Below are 19,831 nucleotides of genomic sequence, written 5' to 3' on the forward strand. Positions count from 1 at the left end.
CAATTGATATAAGAATTAACTATAAATTAAAATTTTAAATTTAATACTGATTTTATCATTATAGCCGTAGGTTAGGTTGATGGATAAAAATATTATAGTCGTAGTGTTACTGATCTTTGAGGAAACAATGCAGCTTGTATTTAATCACAAAAAATAAAAATAAAAAAACCAGCTGAAATGGATGTTTATTACTGGTCCAACTATTGAAAATGAAATTTAGACTCTTATTTATTTAAGAGCATCCCAGGTTAGAGTTTAAGACTTAGGAGGCAATAATGCAATTGTTTGATTTCACTAAATTATAAAAATAAACATGAGATCATGGTTTTTTCTTATACTGTAAATATTTTCTACTAAAGTCAAATTTATTTGAGAAGGAGAAGATTATCAAGGATGTTAAACTTTTTTCTTACAGTATTTAACGTATTTGTAGATCAAAACTCAAACTTAAAATTATTAATTAAATTATAAATATAATATTATAGTCATACTAATACATGTATTTTTATATCAATAATTTTAAATTAAAACTTACAAATTTATTTAAAAAAAATAAAAAAAATATATGACTTATTGACATATTTGATTGATTGAATTTGTATTAACAAAAATTTATTGAAGGTATAAGATTTGACGTTAGTTTTCAAATTTGCACTCAATGTTAACGGATATCAACTTTACATATATAAGAGACTATTTAAGTGAAAATAATTGTTGATATGAAAATATGAGAACAATTAATGACAATCTTTAAATTAAATGACTTAGGTCAAAATATTACAAATGAAATTACCACATACTACTATCATCATAGTTTTTTTCCATATTGTCGTCACCACTTTTTATTGTAATTGTCACTATCCCATCTTGATCACAATGCCACCACATCACTATCATCCTTGTTGTTGTCACCTCTGGTGTATTACCACCAATGTCACCATATTTCCCATCACAACTATAATTGTTATTATTATCACCACCACTATTATTATTGTTGTAGACAATGGTGGTAGCAGTGACAACGATAGTGGTGATGTGGTTGTGGTGCGGTGAAAATGAAGGTGACGACATTGGTTACAATAATAATAATGATGATAAATATGATAGAGAGAATTATGATAATAATAATACATGATAATTTTATTTGTAATATTTTGATCTAAGTCATTTATTTTAATTTAAAGATTATTATTAGTTATTTTTATATTATCATATTAACAAATGTTCTCACTTAAATTGCGTTCTCTCTCTTTATGTATATATATATTATATAAATTTCAATAATATAATTATTTTGTATACTATATAAATTAAAAATAAAAATATTAAGATAAAATTAATTAAATAATATCCCAAACTTTGAATGCCCTAGACTATTTAACTAAATTTAAATAAAGCCAATGATAAATTAATGAAATTACAATAATTAAATCATAGAATTGATTTACTTTGATTCTTAAACACCCTAATATATTATTTAGAGCAAACATTAATTTTAGTCCATAAAATTAAATTATAAATTAAGTTTCTTAAAAATGTGATTTGATAATCATATCAATGTGTCACTAAGGTATATATATATATATATATATGTCAAAATAATGATAAATAATTAAAATTATTGATTTATTTATTATTTTAAGATTTTTTTTACAATTTTTCTTATTTTAAGGAGTAATGCAGTAACTATTTCAAAGTCCAAACAAAGCATGTTACTCTTTGTATTTATACTGATTAAATATGTTTTTAACTTATTAAATTAATTTTAGTGACTAAATTTTTTTTTATATATAAAATTTGTTGATATTAGAGACAGAAATGTTAACGAAAGAAAAGATTTATAGAATAAAAATGAAATTTGAGAAAAAATTAAATACTAAAAATTAACAAAAAAAGAATTGAGGAAGTAAAAGTAAAAATAGACAAAAATGTAATAACAAAAAATATATTTATTTAACATTATTTATATTATAGATGAGAAGGGTAAAATGGTAAAATGGGAATGGCGTTTACTGCTAGCGTAAATAACGGCCGAAAAATGGGCACTTTGATTACCCGAGAGGCCCATATCGTGACAAAGAAAAGCTTATTGACGAAAAAAAAAAGTAAAAGATACGAAAAAGAATTAAAAAAACTGGAAGAAATATTATATGGGCGGATTCGAAAGCAGTTTGCAATATGGTTTTATAAGAGACGTTGAGATCCGGTTCCACACTTTCTCTCTCTATCCCTTTCATTTCTCTCTCTCTCTCTCTCTCTCTCAAGGTTCTCTTTGTCCCTTATCACCTCACGTTCTCACTTTCTCGCCCCATACAGGTTTTCCACCAGCCAAGGAACGGATAGAAAAACTTTCAGAGGCACCGAGGAGGGAGAAGACACAGACAGACTCACACACTCTCAGCTCCACAGACTCACGAATCTCGCTTCCATGGCCTCACTCTTCCCTCTCAATCGCCGCCCTCTCCTCTGAACTCATTTCCTCTCGCCGCTACCTTCTCTCCTCCCCGCCGCCCTCGCCGGAGCTCCGCCCGAGCCCTAGGCTGCCGCGATTCGCCTGCCGCCTGCGCTTTCTTCTTCGATCTGTGGCCGTCGTGTGCTTCAGCTCCGCGAACCCTAGATTTGTGTTTGCCGCGGCGTGGTTTGCGTTTCCGTGGGCCCTAGGTTTTGTTTTCTGTGGCTGCCCATGCTATTGGGTTGGTTTTGATGCCGCCGGAACCATTGCCTTGGGATCGAAAGGACTTCTTCAAGGAGAGGAAGCACGAGCGGTCGGAGTCGCTAGGGTCCGTCGCCAGATGGAGGGACTCGTCGCACCACCGCGACTTCAACCGCTGGGGATCCGCCGAGTTCCGCCGCCCGCCAGGTGAGTCTCAATCTTTATGCTCTTTCATTCCGAATCGCTCGCGTTTTCTTGCGGGAAACTCGCTCTCGGGTTTTGATTTTTCTTTCTTCTTGGGAGATGAGTTTTTTAGTGGTTTATGGTTTGGTGGGATGCTCTTTTAGGTTTTTGATTCTTGTTGGTGGTGGGACTCGCGTTGTTTTTGAAGATCTGTGTCTGTAGTTGATGTTATCGGAATATTTTAGGTTGTTTATAACTTTTAGGCCTTGAGAGGAGGGGTTTGTATATTCTGGAAGGTTTCTGTGTTCTTTTTTGCTTCTTTTTTGTTGTTTATGCTTATTTTTTCTTTGCGTGCGAGAATATATACTTTGCTTTGTGTTGATTTTTCTTGTATTTTCTGTTTTTGTTTGAATATTTTCTGAAGGTCATGGTAAGCAGGGTGGTTGGCATCTGTTTTCCGAGGAATCTGCTCACGGGTATGGGATTTCTCGGTCCAGCAGTGACAAGATACTGGAGGAAGACAGTCGGCCGTCGATTTCACGGGGCGATGGGAAGTATGGCAGGAGCAGTCGGGACAACAGAGGACCCTTTGGCCAGAGAGATTGGAGAGGGCATTCGTGGGAGCCCAACAATGGTTCTCTAAGTTTTCCCAGAAGGCCGCCGGATGCGAACAACGACACGAGGGCTGTAGATGATGCCCTAGCATATTCCTCCCATCCGCACTCTGATTTCGGGAACGCGTGGGATCAGCACCACATGAAAGACCAGCATGATAAGATGGGTGGTGCCAATGGGTTGGGAGCAGGTCCCAGATGTGATAGGGAGAACTCTCTTGGAGACTGGAAGCCACTTAAATGGACCCGATCTGGGAGCTTGTCCTCTCGCGGCTCAGGGTTTAGCCACTCCAGTAGCTCAAGGAGCATGGGAGGAGCAGATTCCCATGAAATGAAGGCTGAGTTTCAACCCAAGAGTGCTGCAGCTAATGAGTCACATTCAGGGGAAGCTGCTGCATGTGCAACATCATCTTTGCCTTCTGAAGATGCCACTTCTAGAAAAAAGCCCAGGCTGAATTGGGGTGAGGGACTTGCAAAGTATGAGAAAAAGAAAGTTGAGGTGCCTGATACAAATGCAAACAAAGATGGTCCTGTCTTGTCTGCTGGTAACACAGAACCGTGTAATTTCCTCAGTCCCAGCTTGGTAGAAAAAAGCCCCAAAGTTGCTGGATTTTCTGAATGTGCATCTCCTGCAACTCCATCTTCTGTTGCCTGCAGTTCCTCACCTGGTATGTTGCGAGACACACTGTTTAAATCCCAGTGGAAAGGGTTTACTAATGGATGTTACTAATATCTGTTATATCATGTGTGTATAGGATTGTAGTGAATATTACTGTGATATCAAGATGTTTATCTGCGTATTGCATACAGAATTCCAGTGGAATAGGAGTCAAATATCTGGCATGACGCAAGACAATTGTTTGTTTCTATTTTGTTTACTACTTTCTGGTTATTTAATTGCAATTTCAAAACTGGATTTGGTAGCTTTGCTTCACTGATTTTTTTTTTTTTTTGCCTTTATACTCTGTCTCTTACCCTTTTAAGTCGTGTCTCTTCAACAATAATGTTTTTTTGTTGTAACGGGTTTATTATTTTATTTTAAAAAAAGGTTAAATTAACCATTTGGTCCTTGAAATTTCCATTTATTTTCAATTTACTATCCCCCTACTCCATCTTCAAATCAGTAATTACACTTAGAGAATATTCAAAGCTGTTTTAACAAACTTTCAGTCGATTGACTTTGCAAGTGTTTCTTTGTCCACTAGGTGCTCCTTTACAGGCATCTCTCCTACCCTCCTCTCGCCCTCTCCCCCCTCTTTATGTGTAAAATGTCCCATACGTGTTCTTTATTAGCTCCTTTTTCTTTAGTGTTCCCCAATAGGCACTCTCAGGTACTTAAGTCTTTTTGAGAACGTGCTCTTTTGTTCAGTATGTGCTCATTTAGATTTTTTATTATTATTTTTTTAACTTTAAAATGTTCAATATGAAAAATGTCAGGTACCATTTTTGAAAATGTTTGTACATGCCATTGATTTGAAAAGAAAAAACTTCCAAAAACTAAATTGTTACTGGGTGGAAACTATAGGTTTTAAACAAATTTTTTTTTTTTAAATCGTTCATTGATTTATCAATGCAGGTAAGAGTTGACATTTCAACAGTTGTATTGCTGCCTTCAGTTTTTGACTAATGTTGGAATGACGTTTCTTGGACACTTATTGTATTCCATCTTCGGTTTTAAATAATTACACAACTTGGATAGGAGCATGATATGTAGAAGAATTATAATTCAGGATATTTGCAATGGACATATTTAGATTTTGAGATCAATATCCAATTGATGGATTAATTCCTCAATTGGAAATAAGTTTTGTCTAGTTTACTGTCCCATTTTTTCTTTTAATATTTGTTTTTTTGACAACATTTAACTTTGAGCTTAGATGAGAAATGCTAAGATTTCCCCCTCAAATTTCCTGTAGTTGTACTGTAATTGTATTTTATTTATATATGCTACATGAATCCCTTTATGCATTATTATTTATTTTCCAAATCCTAATCTCAACCTTTTAGCAGGTATGGATGATAAATTATTTGGAAAGACTGCAAATGTGGACAATGATGTTAGTAATTTGACTCTTTCACCTGCTCCTGTGTCTGAAAATCATCTGCAGAGGTTTTCTTTTAACTTAGAGAAATTTGATATTGGCTCCTTAAATAATTTGGGTTCTTCAATTATTGAGTTGGTACAATCTGATGATCCAACTTCTGTGGATTCTGGTCCAATGAGGTCCAATGCAATTAATAAGTTGCTGATATGGAAAGCTGACATTTCAAAGGTGTTGGAGATGACTGAATCTGAAATAGATTTACTTGAAAATGAATTGAAGTCGCTAAAATCTAAATCTGTGAATACATGTCCATGTCCAGTAGCCTTGGGCTCCCAGATGGTAGGTAGTGATGAAAAATCCTCTGAAGAGCATGTTGGAGTCTCTGATCAGGTCATCCGACCAGTACCGTTGAAAATTGTTGATGATCCCAATGTGAAGATGCCTCTTTCAACTAATTTACATAGTATTCATGAAAATTGCAAGGAAGAGGATATTGATAGTCCTGGAACAGCAACTTCAAAATTTGTTGAGCCTCTGCCTTTAATTAATGCAGTTTCTTGCGATACCGGTGGATATGATAATTTCTCCAGGGACTTGGATGCTGTTCAGCCCACAGCTGTGAAAGGCCTAGTTCCCTGTACTACTAGGAAAGCTGCTACTGTATCTGCTTGTGTTGATGGCAATACCTGCATGGAGCAAAAGGATAGCATGGATGTTTTATATAATACAATTATTTCTTCGAATAAAGAATCTGCTAACAGAGCTAGTGAGGTATTTGCTAAGTTATTGCCCAATGATTGTTGCAAGATTGGGAAGATGGGAGCCAGCAGTGACCCATGTACTCATACATTCATTATGGAAAAATTTGCTGAGAAAAAGCGATTTGCAAGATTTAAGGAGAGAGTTATTGCACTTAAGTTCAGAGCCTTGCATCACCTGTGGAAAGAGGATATGCGTTTGCTGTCCATTAAGAAATGCCGACCAAAATCTCACAAAAAAAATGAACTTAGTGTGCGAACTACCTGTAATGGTAGCCAGAAGAATCGATCTTCCCTTCGATCTCGTTTTCCCTTTCCTGGTATGGATCTTTCTCTGTTTTTTTACTTATGCCAGTGCTTTGAAGTCTTCCTTTGCATAATTAGTTCTGCTAGGAAATCATGTTTTTAGATTTATTTCAGATGGCAATATGTGCTTGTTAATGTTTGTAAAAAAGAAGAAAAAAGTGGTTAATTTTTCTGTTGTAGTTTGAATTTTTGAAAAAGAATCGTTGGTTCATGATGGTTTTGATTTGCTCATATCCTTGTTAACTCAATGGTTATTAATCAACTGGTTTTATTCATTAATTCAACAAATTTTATGTTGGCCTGTTTTACATCCTTCTAAATTTAATTTTAATTATTGCAGCATTAGTTTGATACCATTGTGCTGTTTTTTCAGCGTATAGGGATGTAGGCAATGGTACTGTCGAGTTGTTTCATTGAGGCATTTACTAACAAGAATAGGAGTAATAGTAGGTTGTTAGTGTAGAAAAGAGTTGCATATAATAGTGATAGAATAAAATAATTCCGAGGTTAAAAAACACAATCATGGGGAATATATATTTTTTTAAGTGTCTAAAAATTTGATTTTATTTAGCTATGATTAAAAAGCCTTTTTCAATGTTAATAATGTGCTTTTTAGTGTCATTTTAAACGTATAAATTAATGCATCTTAGAAATGCATAGCAAGATACTTTTAATGAAGTAATCAAGGGTGCAAGTTTTTTTGGAAAGAATATGAACAATTGTCATTTGTTGATGATAGACAGAATTTTTTGTACAATTTCTCTCCGTAACTTAGAATAGATCAAAGGATTGTTCAAATTCTCTTTTAGTACGATTGGTTGCTTTACTATTTTTTTTTGGTTTGGTTCCAATATTTTTGGAATCAACTAATGCTCTCGCATTTGCTGGCAAACTCCACACTGGAGAATTTGCTGGTTAGTCATGACTATTGTCAAATCTTATCTGCAAGCTAACTTTGTTGTTTGCAATCAATCTGATCATGCATGACTGAGAAGTCTGATGTTTATGGTAATTTCTCTTGTTAATAATTGAAGAAAAGTAGTTTTCCAGTGAATTCAATCACATGTCTTCTAGTTTAGAACATTTTTCAAATAGGGGTTGACTTTTTTACATGAAGCTGGGCGCAGGGGGTATTATTAAGATGATCTCTGGCTAGCTTAATTGATGTAATCTAACTTTCAAGATGGAATTGTTTGTGGCACTAATTATTAAATATTTGACTTGAGCTTTTATACCTGATGATCAGAAGTTAATGCAGCATGGTGATATGTTTCATTATGCAACTCTACTTGTGAAATGGTCATGATCATAGTTCATAGTTGTCTGTTCTATTGTTGATACTTGACCTTGTAGGAAAGTCCAAGTCTCCTTAAGAGGCCATACAATTAGTTGAATTAAAGAATTATGAATATACTTGTTTAGTTCTTAAAACAACTTTTCGGGGCAAGGGCCATTTTTATCTGTTTCCCCACTGCTGATAGAAGGATGGGAAGATGGTAAGGAATATGGGGTCAGTTTTGATTGTAAGGAATATGCTGAACAGCTCAACACTCCTTATTCTGCGAGGGGTGACTGAAGCTTAGTAATAACTGCATGCCTGACTCCTTCGATGTCTTGTTCCATGACTAGTCACACTTGTTGATGTTTGATCTCACCTTTTATGAATGAACTTCCCTGTTCAGTTTTCTTTGTAGGCTTCTGCAGCCTCAACATGGATGATAACAATTTAAATGTGTTGAGAGGTTTTTGACGGTGAAATATTTTGTTTGGTAAAGTCAAGTTGAATTTGTCAATATGATAGTGAAAATTGTCAGTAATTTGGAGTTTCTATTTCAGTTTATTATTATGTAGTTAGGTTGCCAATTCTTTGGGATTTAGGGATCTTGGTGTCGCAGAAGTCATACCCTCAATGTTGAATGCTTTTCTCTGTGATGTTTTAAGTTGTTGCATGTGACATATTTTATAGTTTGTTCATTTCCTATTTTATTTGTCTTTTTGTTCATCTCCTCTTTTCTCTGTATGCAGCAGGAAATCAATTAAGCTTGGTTCCAACATCAGAGATAATTAGTTTCACTAGCAAACTGCTTTCAGAGTCCCAAGTTAAAGTGCAGAGAAGCACCCTGAAGATGCCATCATTAATTTTGGATGAAAAAGAGAAGATCACTTCAAAGTTTGTAACTAGTAATGGGCTGGTTGAAGATCCATTGGCTATTGAGAAAGAAAGGACTATGATTAATCCTTGGACATCAGAAGAGAGAGAAGTTTTCTTGGAGAAATTTGCTGCATTTGGAAAAGATTTTCGGAAAATTGCTTCTTTTCTCGACCACAAGACAACTGCTGACTGTGTTGAATTCTACTACAAGAATCATAAATCTGATTGTTTTGAGAAACTTAAGAAGCAAAATGTTGATAAGCTAGGGAAATCGTTTTCAGCTAAAACTGACATGGTGGCATCAGGTAAAAAGTGGACCCGTGAATTGAATGCTGCTTCACTTGAGATTTTGAGTGCAGCTTCACTGATGGCAGATGGCATTGCAGGTAATAAAAAAATGCGTGCAGGAAGCACTCTTTTGGGTGGATATGGTAAAGTAAAGGCATCAAGGGGTGAAGACTTCATAGAGAAATCAAGCAGTTTTGACATTCTTGGGGATGAAAGAGAGACTGCTGCTGCAGCTGATGTATTGGCTGGTATATGTGGTTCTCTTTCATCTGAGGCTATGAGTTCCTGCATAACAAGTTCAGTTGATCCCGTAGAAGGTAACAGGGATAGGAAGTTTTTGAAAGTGAGCCCTTTATGCAAACCGCCTATGACACCTGATGTTACTCAGGATATTGATGATGAGACTTGTTCAGATGAGAGCTGTGGTGAAATGGATCCTATAGATTGGACTGATGATGAGAAAGCTGCTTTTCTTCAGGCTGTATCATCTTTTGGGAAGGATTTTGCAAAGATAGCACGTTGTGTTAGGACAAGGTCTGAGGAACAGTGCAAAGTTTTCTTCAGCAAGGGTCGGAAATGCCTTGGCTTAGATCTCATGCGCCCAATACCCGAGAATGTTGGATCCCCGGTGAATGATGATGCAAATGGGGGTGAGAGTGACACAGATGATGCATGTGTTGTTGAGACAGGCTCAGCAGTTGGAACTGATAAGTCTGGTACTAAAACAGACGAGGACCTGCCTTTGTATGGCATGAATACTTACGTTGATGAATCCAATCCTGTTGAAGCTAGGAACCTGTCAACTGAATTGCATGAATCAAAGGAAACTAATGGGACAGAAGTAGATCTTGAAGATGCAAATGTAGTTTTGGATGTTTGTGCAATTAATAGTGAATCTGAACGGGACAGTAGACAAGCAACTATAATTATGTCAGATAGCACAGAAGTTGGAAAAGATAAAGCAAATAAATTGGGGGGTGAAGCTTCAGAATTGATATCTGCTCCAGATGTAAGTGAACCATGCGAGAGTAATTCTGTTGCCGAGGATAGAGTGGTGATTTCAGAGGTTTCTTCTGGTGGTCTTGGAAATGAATTGGAGAGGCAAAGAGTGTCTTCACCCTCATGTCTTGATAGAGATAATAAACATGAAGCTGATTCAGGTGTCATGGCTGATTTAAAAGGCTCTGTGCAAGATTTAAGTCCTATGGTAAATGCTTCATTCCCATCTTTGGGCAATTCTTGTTCAGGATTGAGTTTTAGTCCTGAAAATAAGCATGTGCCCCTTGGAAAGCCTCTTGTCTCCGCATTGACCATTGAGGATCTTCGTGCAACTTCAAATTCATTGTTGCAAAATAATGTTGCTGCTGATGTTCAATGCGAAAAAACAGCTAGTCAAGATCGACTGTCCTCTACTTGTGATATTCAAGGAAGTAGAGATGTGCACTGCCAGAATTCCGTTAGTAATGGTGATCATCAGCTCCCTATTACTGGGAATTCATCAGACCATATTGATGCTGTTAGCATCCTTCAGGGCTATCCCTTGCAAGTTCCCATTAAGAAAGAAATGAATGGTGATATGAATTCCAGCAGTTCAGGAACAGAATTGCCTCTTCTGTCACAAAAGATTGAACAGGTCGATGGTCATACCAAAACACTGCAGTCATCAGATTCAGATAAAACATCCCGAAATGGTGATGTGAAACTGTTCGGGAAGATACTAACCAATTCATCATCCGCACAGAAACCTAGTGTGGGTGCTAAAGGAAGTGAAGAAAATGGTACCCATCATCCTAAGTTAAGCAGCAAATCGTCTGGTCTGAAATTTACTGGCCACCATAGTGCAGATGGGAATTTGAAAATTTTGAAATTCGACCGTAGTGATTATGTTGGCCTTGAAAATGTTCCCATGAGGAGTTATGGTTATTGGGATGGAAACAGAATACAGACTGGTCTCTCGTCATTGCCCGATTCTGCCATCTTGCTAGCAAAGTATCCAGCTGCCTTCAGTAATTATCCCACATCTTCTGCCAAATTGGAGCAGCAACCATCACTGCAGGCATTTTCGAAGAATAATGAACGGCTCCTGAATGGTGCATCCACTTTTACGACTAGAGAAGTGAATGGCAGCAATGCCGTGATTGATTATCAGATGTATAGAAGGGATGGTCCAAAAGTGCAGCCATTTATGGTAGACGTGAAGCACTGTCAAGATGTGTTCTCAGAGATGCAGAGAAGAAATGGTTTTGAAGCAATATCAAGTTTACAGCAGCAGGGCAGGGGGATGATGGGAATGAATGGTGTGGGAAGACCGGGGATTGTTGTAGGAGGGTCATGCAGTGGTGTCTCGGATCCTGTGGCAGCAATCAAAATGCATTATTCCAATTCTGGTGGTCAGACTGGGAGTATTGCAAGAGAGGATGAATCTTGGGGAGGGAAAGGGGACTAAGGCAGGTAGTAGGATGTGCTGAGCGGCAAACACCTCATTTTGCCGCGCCCTGTATTATAGTTTTTGTTATTGCTCAATACAGTGTAGGGTGATTTAATGGTTCTCAAGCCCGTCTTTTTTGGTAAAATATTTAGGTGCTTGTAATATGGCAGCAGCTTTGTATTTGTTGTATTTGATGAAAATACAGAAATAATCTCTCAAAAAGTTAGGAGGGGCGATTGCCATTATCATTGCCAATTCTGGAATTCTAACAAATCACTCCTTACTTGTCTGGATATTTGTTTTGACTGTAAGTGAGTAGGGTTTAAGATGGTTGGTTACTTTTAACTCTACCCGTAGTTGCCCTTTTTGGGTCGTGACTCAGCAGCGTGTATCTGTTTCTCACCAACAGGTTGAGTGTTTGAGGTACTGTTTGTCCTGCGTCCATTCTGACGAGTATAGTATTTTTCCTGTAGGGATCTGCTATATAGATCGAGACATTTTTTTTGACAAATACTGTTGGATGAATTCTGCAATCTGTTACTCCTGCCTTCAACAATTATAAAAGTCAAACCAATATTTTAACAAGTATATTGAGCAGTGGGATGTCTTTTTCATTCGGTGTTTGGCCTTGTCTTCGCGGAGAATTTCACAACACAAAATAAGTTTTTGTTATGATAATGAACACAAAATAAGTCTTTGATATGATAATGAATACTGCATTCTAGCAAATGAGTTTAATACAAATAACGTCTTCAATCATAGGCGTTTTAAGTAGTGTGGGAATAAATGTTACCAAGCAAAATTGAACAGCAACGTCGTCTCTTGGTTTGTTATCATTGTAGACATTCTTAGTTACATTGCACGAAGGTTTCCAAATTTTCTCGGATGGATACAGGGAAGGCAGTTTGTCTTCAATCTGTAGAGCATCTTCTTGAATCCATCTTCTGCAAATCGCTACAGCATTTAACGGTCAACCAACTTTAACAGCTTAAGCTGTCTGCTGCATACTGGCACTTTCCTTGACCTCATCTGGTGTCTGTAGGACCGTGGGTAGGGGTGCAATGATTTCAACCAACTGCATAACATGGGAAAAAAATAAAACTCTTACTGTTTAGAGTTATTTTACAGGCATCCACGTATGATAATGAATAGCATAAATGAATAATGTAATTCTCTTGATTAATACTTCAATATACCTCGTTAGTTATTGGATGAGAAAGAAATAACTTATGTGCATGCAAGTGATATCCACAATCTCCAGGAACTGGTTTGGTAGGCCTCTGGTAACCACTACAAAAGGAGCAGCAATGTGAAACTTGGATCAAATTTCATACAAATATTATTTTTTATATATTTAATTACAACATATTGAACAGTCAAAAGAATTTAAGTCAAGGGATAATCTAATTGTCATCAAATGTCGGTCAAAATAGGTATAAAAAAATCAAGTTGAATGCATCAATAGAAAGTTTAAATTGAACACTTAATTCTAGCAGAGGCTTGTTTGCCCGCATAATAGAAACATACTTCTATGTAAATATCAATGCCAAGATAGAAACAAACAGCCAAGTGCAGGAAACAGTTTACATTCCAGAATACCGTACTTAAAAATTTGCTTTGGATTCTTTGGAAGTTTCTTCAGTTAGTGTTTAATTTGCAAGTAAGATGAGGGAACGTTCATTGCATAGCACAACTCGATATAATTTAATACCGTAGAACATGGTATTGAGCAAATGATTGAATTATTCTAGTAAACTATAATGCAAGCATTTACCCATCTTCAGCAAAACTCTCATCTATAAAGTCACAATCTAAGCATTTAGGTTGCCCATCAACACCATAAAGAGGATCTCCTGCAAATAAAAATCATACATGTAGTCAGACAAGACTCACGAGAAGAATGGGAGTGCCATCATTAAGCACATTTACGTAGAAATAGGAACGTCCATGCATACTAGTTAATATGGATAGGATTTGAGATATCAAAAGATCTAGGGAAATATGCTGTTTAGCTATTGTATCATCATGTTTAGAAATGAGTTTACGCAATCCATATGGTGTATGAAAGAAGCCCAAGTTCTGAAAGAGACAGATTCCTATTTAAAAGTTTGATTTGAATAAAGTAGAACCAAACATAAAACAAGATAGGATAATCAGATCCCTAAAACCTAACTAAACAAAGGACAAAATATTCTTAAAAATCCCCAAATCATAATCACGAGTTAATAAATTGAAGATAAAAATGAAGCAAATGGAATATTATCATAAAAAATAAAGATTTACTTCAAAGATGAGGGGTGAATAGGGATGGCAAAAATACCCGCACCCGCGGGTATCTGCGGGTAAAATCTGCTACGGATTAAAAATAGACTAATTGGATACCCGTAGATAATGAGGACGGATAATTTTTTATCCGTTTATAAATGGGGCGGGGGCGGGTATGATGATATTCATACCCGCGGGTACCCGTTTAATAATATTTATTAAATATCCTAAATATCTTTGTGATATAAGACTTTTACTTACTTGTAAGATTAATGTATTTTAAGTTATTGATTATCTTGCATTTTTATTATTATTTCAACAAAATTAACGTTAAATACAAGTTCAAAATTAACATTGAAGTTTTATTTTTAATATTTCAATGACATTAAATATAAACTCAAAATTATTTGTAATATGATTTTTTTAATTTCTGAAAAAATTTATAAATATCCATGGATATTCGTGTGTATTCAAGAAATTCATGGATACCCGCGCGGATATGGGGTGAGTATGGAGCCAATTTTCATCCAGCGGGACGGGGACGGGTTTACTATTACCCGCCCCCACAGGGCCCCATTGCCATCCCTAGGGGTGAAACTGAATGTTTATTTTACTATTTTAGCCATTGAAGAAGTTAAAGGCTTAATATGCATTGGTGTTATTATTGGTTAACTTATAATCTTAAAACCTTCCTTATCGTTGTGTTCATCTTAAAGAAATCTAGCTTTATTTCTCTTCATGTGAAGCACCATGAATGATTTAGCATTAAATATTTACCTAACAAAGGATGCCCAATGAAAGAAAGATGAATCCGGATTTGATGTGGCCGTCCAGACTGAATCTTAACCTGAATAACGAGTCAACCAGGGGGGGTGTTATGAGTCTGGATACAAGCAAAAGTTTGGGTAGCCAAAAGGTTACACGTTGAAATAAGAGCAAATAATTTTGGAATGACCATTCCTAGAGTGCAGTTTGATGGGACATCAATGAATATTAAACATATCTGAGAACAGCGCAGTTCTGCAATTTTTTTTTAATTTTTTTTTATAAAATTAAACCCATTGTAACGCATAATAATATTTACCCTATTTGTACAAATTTAGTTTCCTTATTTCTTGTAATTAGGATTTGTTATCACTGTATCTGTATTTCCAGTAATATGTACACAGTACACAACATACTTGTACCCTATTTATACTTTAACATTGTAAAATCATCAGAAAATAATATTTACTTTTGCTCATATTTCAAGTAAATCAATGTTAAATGATGTTTTATAAATGATCAAGCAGTAAAATGATGGTATTTTCTGTTAATGTTTTTATTGATAAATAGTGGTAGTAGATAGTTTAATTATTTCCTTTTTACCCTATTGCATGTCATCTTTTTCTAGGATCCTAAGTTCACATGACTGATAAATAATGGGGTGAGGGTCTAGAACATCAAATTCAGTAACCTGGACCAATGTGCTGTTTTCTTGGATGTTTCTCTCTAGAATTTCCACTGCACTGAGTGCTGGTTTTCCTGGTTCAATGAAAACAACTATGCATGACTGGATAATCAAGAATGTTATGGAAGGCAGTTTTACGAAGAAGAGGAAACATTATAACAGAAGCAGATGAGTGGAAATCAATAAACGTAAGTGTGGCTTTCCTTCTGAAACCCATCTGAGAAAAAGAAAAACATTAATGATTAAAAATAACCTGATTGAGAAGCAACGTATAACCCTTTAGCAACACCAGGATATTTTACTATTCCAATTGGTTGATTAATAGTCATCTGTAAAGTAAAACAACCTTCAGGTTATACAAGCAAAATTGTACAGACTACACAATCAGAGCATCAAAATGTTGTAAACAAGCATGAACTAACAACTTAACAGTCTTTTGATCTTGATATTACAGGCATTAGTCATGTTTGATATTCAAAGAACAACAAAATGAATCATGCTTGCTCATGTAGTTACCATATTTTAGAACATTGTCTAGCTCATCTAGATTCTTTAATTGACAAGCTTTTCAAAATTATAAAAAATTTGAATCATTGGTTCTAGACTGACATCTCTCAAAATCTACCAAACGGTCAGTCTTATTCTTCAAAAAAATAAACATGGAAAGCATACTATTTCCATGGAACTTCCCTACAGGATAATATAGCTTCTAATGTAATCCTCTGTTTGATGCTGACTCGGCTTGCTGTTTTTACAGCTATTAGGTAGTTAGAGAGTTAATTTCAGTATGCTGTCAATGTCCTAAGTCCTAACTATAAATGCATCACACATACTCTTTAGTTCATTCAGTTATCATTTAATAACAGAATTCTAAAGCTTTTTCTCTCTAAACATTTTCTTACTTTCTCACATACCATTGCCTTTTGTCATTATGCCTAAAATAATTTGTTATCACACCAACTACGTTAGTTTATTTTCAAAAAGCATGTATGATTGTAAAATATAATTTATAGAAGTGAAAAATCTCCTGTAGTATAAAATTAATTTAAATATTATTGAAAGTTCTTGCAGCTGTCTAATTAATACTCATTAATCATTATGAATAGGCAAAATGAAATATCTACACTTTCTTAATCTCATATACCATTTTTTTACTCGGGGGTGGGGTAGGGACTATGTCACTATCACCTTATCATTTTCCACAATCCCACTCACAAGTGCTCGGTATATCTTTGCAATCTTCCCAATTTTCTGGTTTGTATCTCTGCTTCCATAAACAACAGTAGACCATCAGACCATGAGTTAAAGTTAAACAAGGTAAAACAAGTTACCTAAGTATGAAAATTTTAACTTCAACTTAAAATTTAAAACAATTTTTTCTGTGTTCTATTTAAGTGTCTTCTATGTAAGATGAGCAACAGGCAACAAGGTAAAACTTTTTACAAGTAAATTATACAATGCAACAAACCAAAAATATAGTTCTTTCCAAACCTTTTTACTCCAATGTGAGAAGTTCCATCAGCAAAATAAGATGCAAGACGAGCTCTAGCTACTTTTGTCTTTGCACATAATAAAATGCCTGTGGTGCAATCAATCAATCATAAAAGCATGTGAAGTGTCATGAACTAGTTGTTTATAACATTAGACGGGTATTTAAAGCATGATCTAGTCATACTTGTATAACATCTTTGGTAGTAGTAATAATAATATGTAAATACTAAATACCACTATCACTTGTAGTTGAACAATCAACCAAGAAAACTAAATAATTAAATTTGTTATAACTGATAACCAAGTCATATGAAAATATAACTAAATTCCACTCACAGAGCTTTGAAACTTACCTAGGTTCATGCATAAAACAATTTCAAAGCAAACTAAGCAACAGATTACAGATAGAATCGATCAATTTCAGTTTTCAACAGAAATATTTGGTATAACCTGAAGTTCCCCTCCCTAAGCGATGTACTGGAACAGGATGAGGCCTTTTGTGCATTTCACATGAACCCTGATTGTTGCATTCCCATTGAAGCTGTGTTAAAACTGTCCTTTGCTGGAAGAGACCTCCAGGCAGAACTTGCAGGCCAGAAGGTTTATTTAAAGCAATCTGAATTCACAATCAATATCTCAATCAAGAGAACATATAATGAAGACATTCTAATCGCCTAGTACTTGAATATTATATTTTGGTACGGAGAAGCAAAAACTGTGATTAACATTGATTGAAGGTACCCACTCAGAGTATTCAGCCACAAAAATAATAAAAAATATATATCAATTAGTTAAGAGATAACTTTCCATCTTATGTTTCCCTCCTTATGAACCAAACATATTCAAATTTTATTACACTAACACACAAGTATAATGAAAATTGAACTTCGTCATTAGCATTCTAAACCACCATTAGCAAATAAATTAATTTCAAATCTTTGATCTAAATAATGAATATAAGTAATGGTCATATAAAACAAAAACAGTCATAATGGTGCATAAAGTAACACTAACCATGTCATCATCTTCATACAAGACTTCAATCATGTGTGGTGCTTCCGGTTCCTTCCAGGGGAGTCTATGATAGACTAGCTTTGAGGCAACTCTAATATGAAGAAGTTAGCTAATGTCATTTAACGGAATAAAAGCACACATTACAAAGGATTACAAATTTTAATCAAAGAACCTGAGGACTGTGTCGGAATCAGTAACAACACTTCCATCAACTGTTATCTGTAGATGACACACTTATTAACATGACAAATAGCCATTCAGATGATACATTCCATGTAGTCAACTATTTCAGATTCGTTGATGATCAAACCTGCCCACTTTTTATACGCTGCAACCAACTGTTATTAAATCAGTACATTAAAAAAAGTATGAGCAGAAATCCAAATAGATGCAAAAAACTACTCCATCCCACAAAAATTGCAGCGGAAGAAACCGCTGACTAAGAATTCATAATTTCACTTCAATGGTCTCAATGTCTCATAGTTGGCAACACCTAATTGGTACTCCAATTGAATTAACTGACAGTTTAATGTACTCATTTTCCCCAGCTCTTAGACAACATCGCTAATTTTCATGTAACAACCTTTGGCCAGGTCATGGGTGTTTGTTATCAATGTCAACCTTTTCTACGGTTCTCAAAAAATCAATTTCAAGTTCCCTTTTTTTTTTTGAAAAAAAAAAAAAAAAACCTACCCTGTTGCTTAGTCCCCATTTTCCTTCACTTGTGAACATATGAAAAGAGAAAAGTTTCAATATTTAAGAGAAAAAAAGTAAGTGGGTAGTTGAGGACTTAAGCTTACCCTTGCAAGGGAGCAGAACTCTTGTAGTTGGTGGAGTAAAACTGTAAGAGCGTCAACCCTGAAAATTGTAACAACATATAATAGAATTGAGTTGCAATAACCAAATCCAAAACAAAAGAAAAGAGAAGGAGTAGTGAACCAGCATCAGAGGGTGAAACGACGTCGTCGTAGGAGAGACCGTCGTTGCAATCAGGCCAAGGAATTCCAAATCTCTTGCGGCTCGCCATTGAATTCTCAAATACGAGAAGGACGTTAGAGTGATTTATCAATCAAAATTAATGTATGATAAATATTGGATCATCTTCGCTTATTTACAGAATATATCAAACTTATTCAAAACATTCATATTTGTTCTTTTCGATATTTTTCCCCCTTTTAACTAGTGTATGAATTTTTTTTTAATGTATGATATTATGATAATAAAAATAATTTTAAATATATATTTAAGTATATTTTTCCCTCAAAATATTTTGCCCAATCCCCCCAGCAATGTAACATTGAATTATTACCTGTAATCGACTTTTACAGTAAATTATATTTAACATAATTTCTAATTTTTTTGAAGGGAACATAAATTCTAATTATTCTATAGTATAAAAGATTCTATATCAGCAATATATAAAAATTAAATTAATATTGAATTAAAATATTATTTATTAAATAAAAAATGTTATTATTAACATTACATTATCTTTCAATCATAAATTATTATATATGACAAATGTATTCATTTTGATATATTACATTTAGATTATATTATATAATTTTAATTAATTAATAGTATAATTTTTTTTACATTAACTAAATACATTATTATTCTCTATTACAAGACACTTATAACATAATTGCAAATATTAATATAAATATTTATTTCAATTTTTTTTATTGATTTTTAAATTATGATATACAATTTTTATTTTTATTATTTATCATTAAATTATAATATGGGAAGTAAAAATAATACCTGATATCAAAGTTTATTTCTTAATTTTTTTTCTCATTATTCAATGCAAAAATCACATATACTTACAATTTTTAATAGAATTAAAAATAAAATAAAAATTAATTCCTTATAGAAGTTATAAAATATTTTGCAAAACAGACTATCATTTTCTTTTAAAATGTATCTTATAATAAATATCAGAATGAATAATGCATAATTAAAAATGTCACAAATAAGTACATCATTATAATTTTTTTAAAACAATTTGAATAACTCAAAATATAACTTCAATCTCAACCAACTGAAATTAATTTCAAACCACATTAAATGAGTGAGATAAGACATTTTTTTTTTAATTTTCATGTTTAAGTCAAACAAAACTATTCATAAATAACAAAACTCTCTAGATAGAGAAAAATATTATTTTTACTAGTCAACTAA

General features: G+C 34.4%; 2 protein-coding genes across 6 annotated transcripts; one reads left to right on the top strand and one right to left on the bottom strand.

Annotated features, from left to right (window-relative positions):
- Positions 1–2,213: 2,213 nt before the first annotated feature.
- LOC109808826 (uncharacterized) lies at positions 2,214–11,682 on the top strand. Of its 5 annotated transcripts, none has more exons than XM_020372004.3 (5): positions 2,214–2,860; positions 3,261–4,118; positions 5,458–6,573; positions 8,585–9,016; positions 9,098–11,682. In XM_020372004.3, the coding sequence occupies exons 1-5, from the start codon at positions 2,704–2,706 to the stop codon at positions 11,443–11,445; spliced, it is 4,911 nt and encodes a 1,636-aa protein (XP_020227593.1). In that variant the 5' UTR covers positions 2,214–2,703; the 3' UTR covers positions 11,446–11,682. The 5 variants fall into 5 exon arrangements, with proteins under 5 accessions (XP_020227593.1, XP_020227601.1, XP_020227569.1 ...); XM_020372012.3 differs by having other exon boundaries at positions 5,461–6,573; XM_020371980.3 differs by having other exon boundaries at positions 8,585–11,682.
- A 423-nt stretch (positions 11,683–12,105) lies between these two features.
- Positions 12,106–18,771, bottom strand: LOC109808859 (Pseudouridine synthase family protein). Its single transcript, XM_020372025.3, has 14 exons — positions 18,587–18,771; positions 18,448–18,505; positions 17,958–17,985; positions 17,820–17,866; positions 17,648–17,738; positions 17,084–17,249; positions 16,634–16,721; positions 16,331–16,406; positions 15,396–15,471; positions 15,149–15,216; positions 14,470–14,539; positions 13,202–13,280; positions 12,624–12,717; positions 12,106–12,502 (listed from the first exon to the last, which is right to left on the bottom strand). Exons 1-14 carry the CDS (start codon positions 18,672–18,674, stop codon positions 12,416–12,418), a joined length of 1,116 nt encoding a protein of 371 aa, XP_020227614.1. The 5' UTR covers positions 18,675–18,771; the 3' UTR covers positions 12,106–12,415.
- Between the last annotated feature and the right edge of the window lie 1,060 nt (positions 18,772–19,831).

This window comes from Cajanus cajan, chromosome 7, assembly GCF_000230855.2.
Source record: "Cajanus cajan strain Asha chromosome 7, NIPB_CcT2T_4, whole genome shotgun sequence".
NCBI lineage: Eukaryota > Viridiplantae > Streptophyta > Magnoliopsida > Fabales > Fabaceae > Cajanus > Cajanus cajan.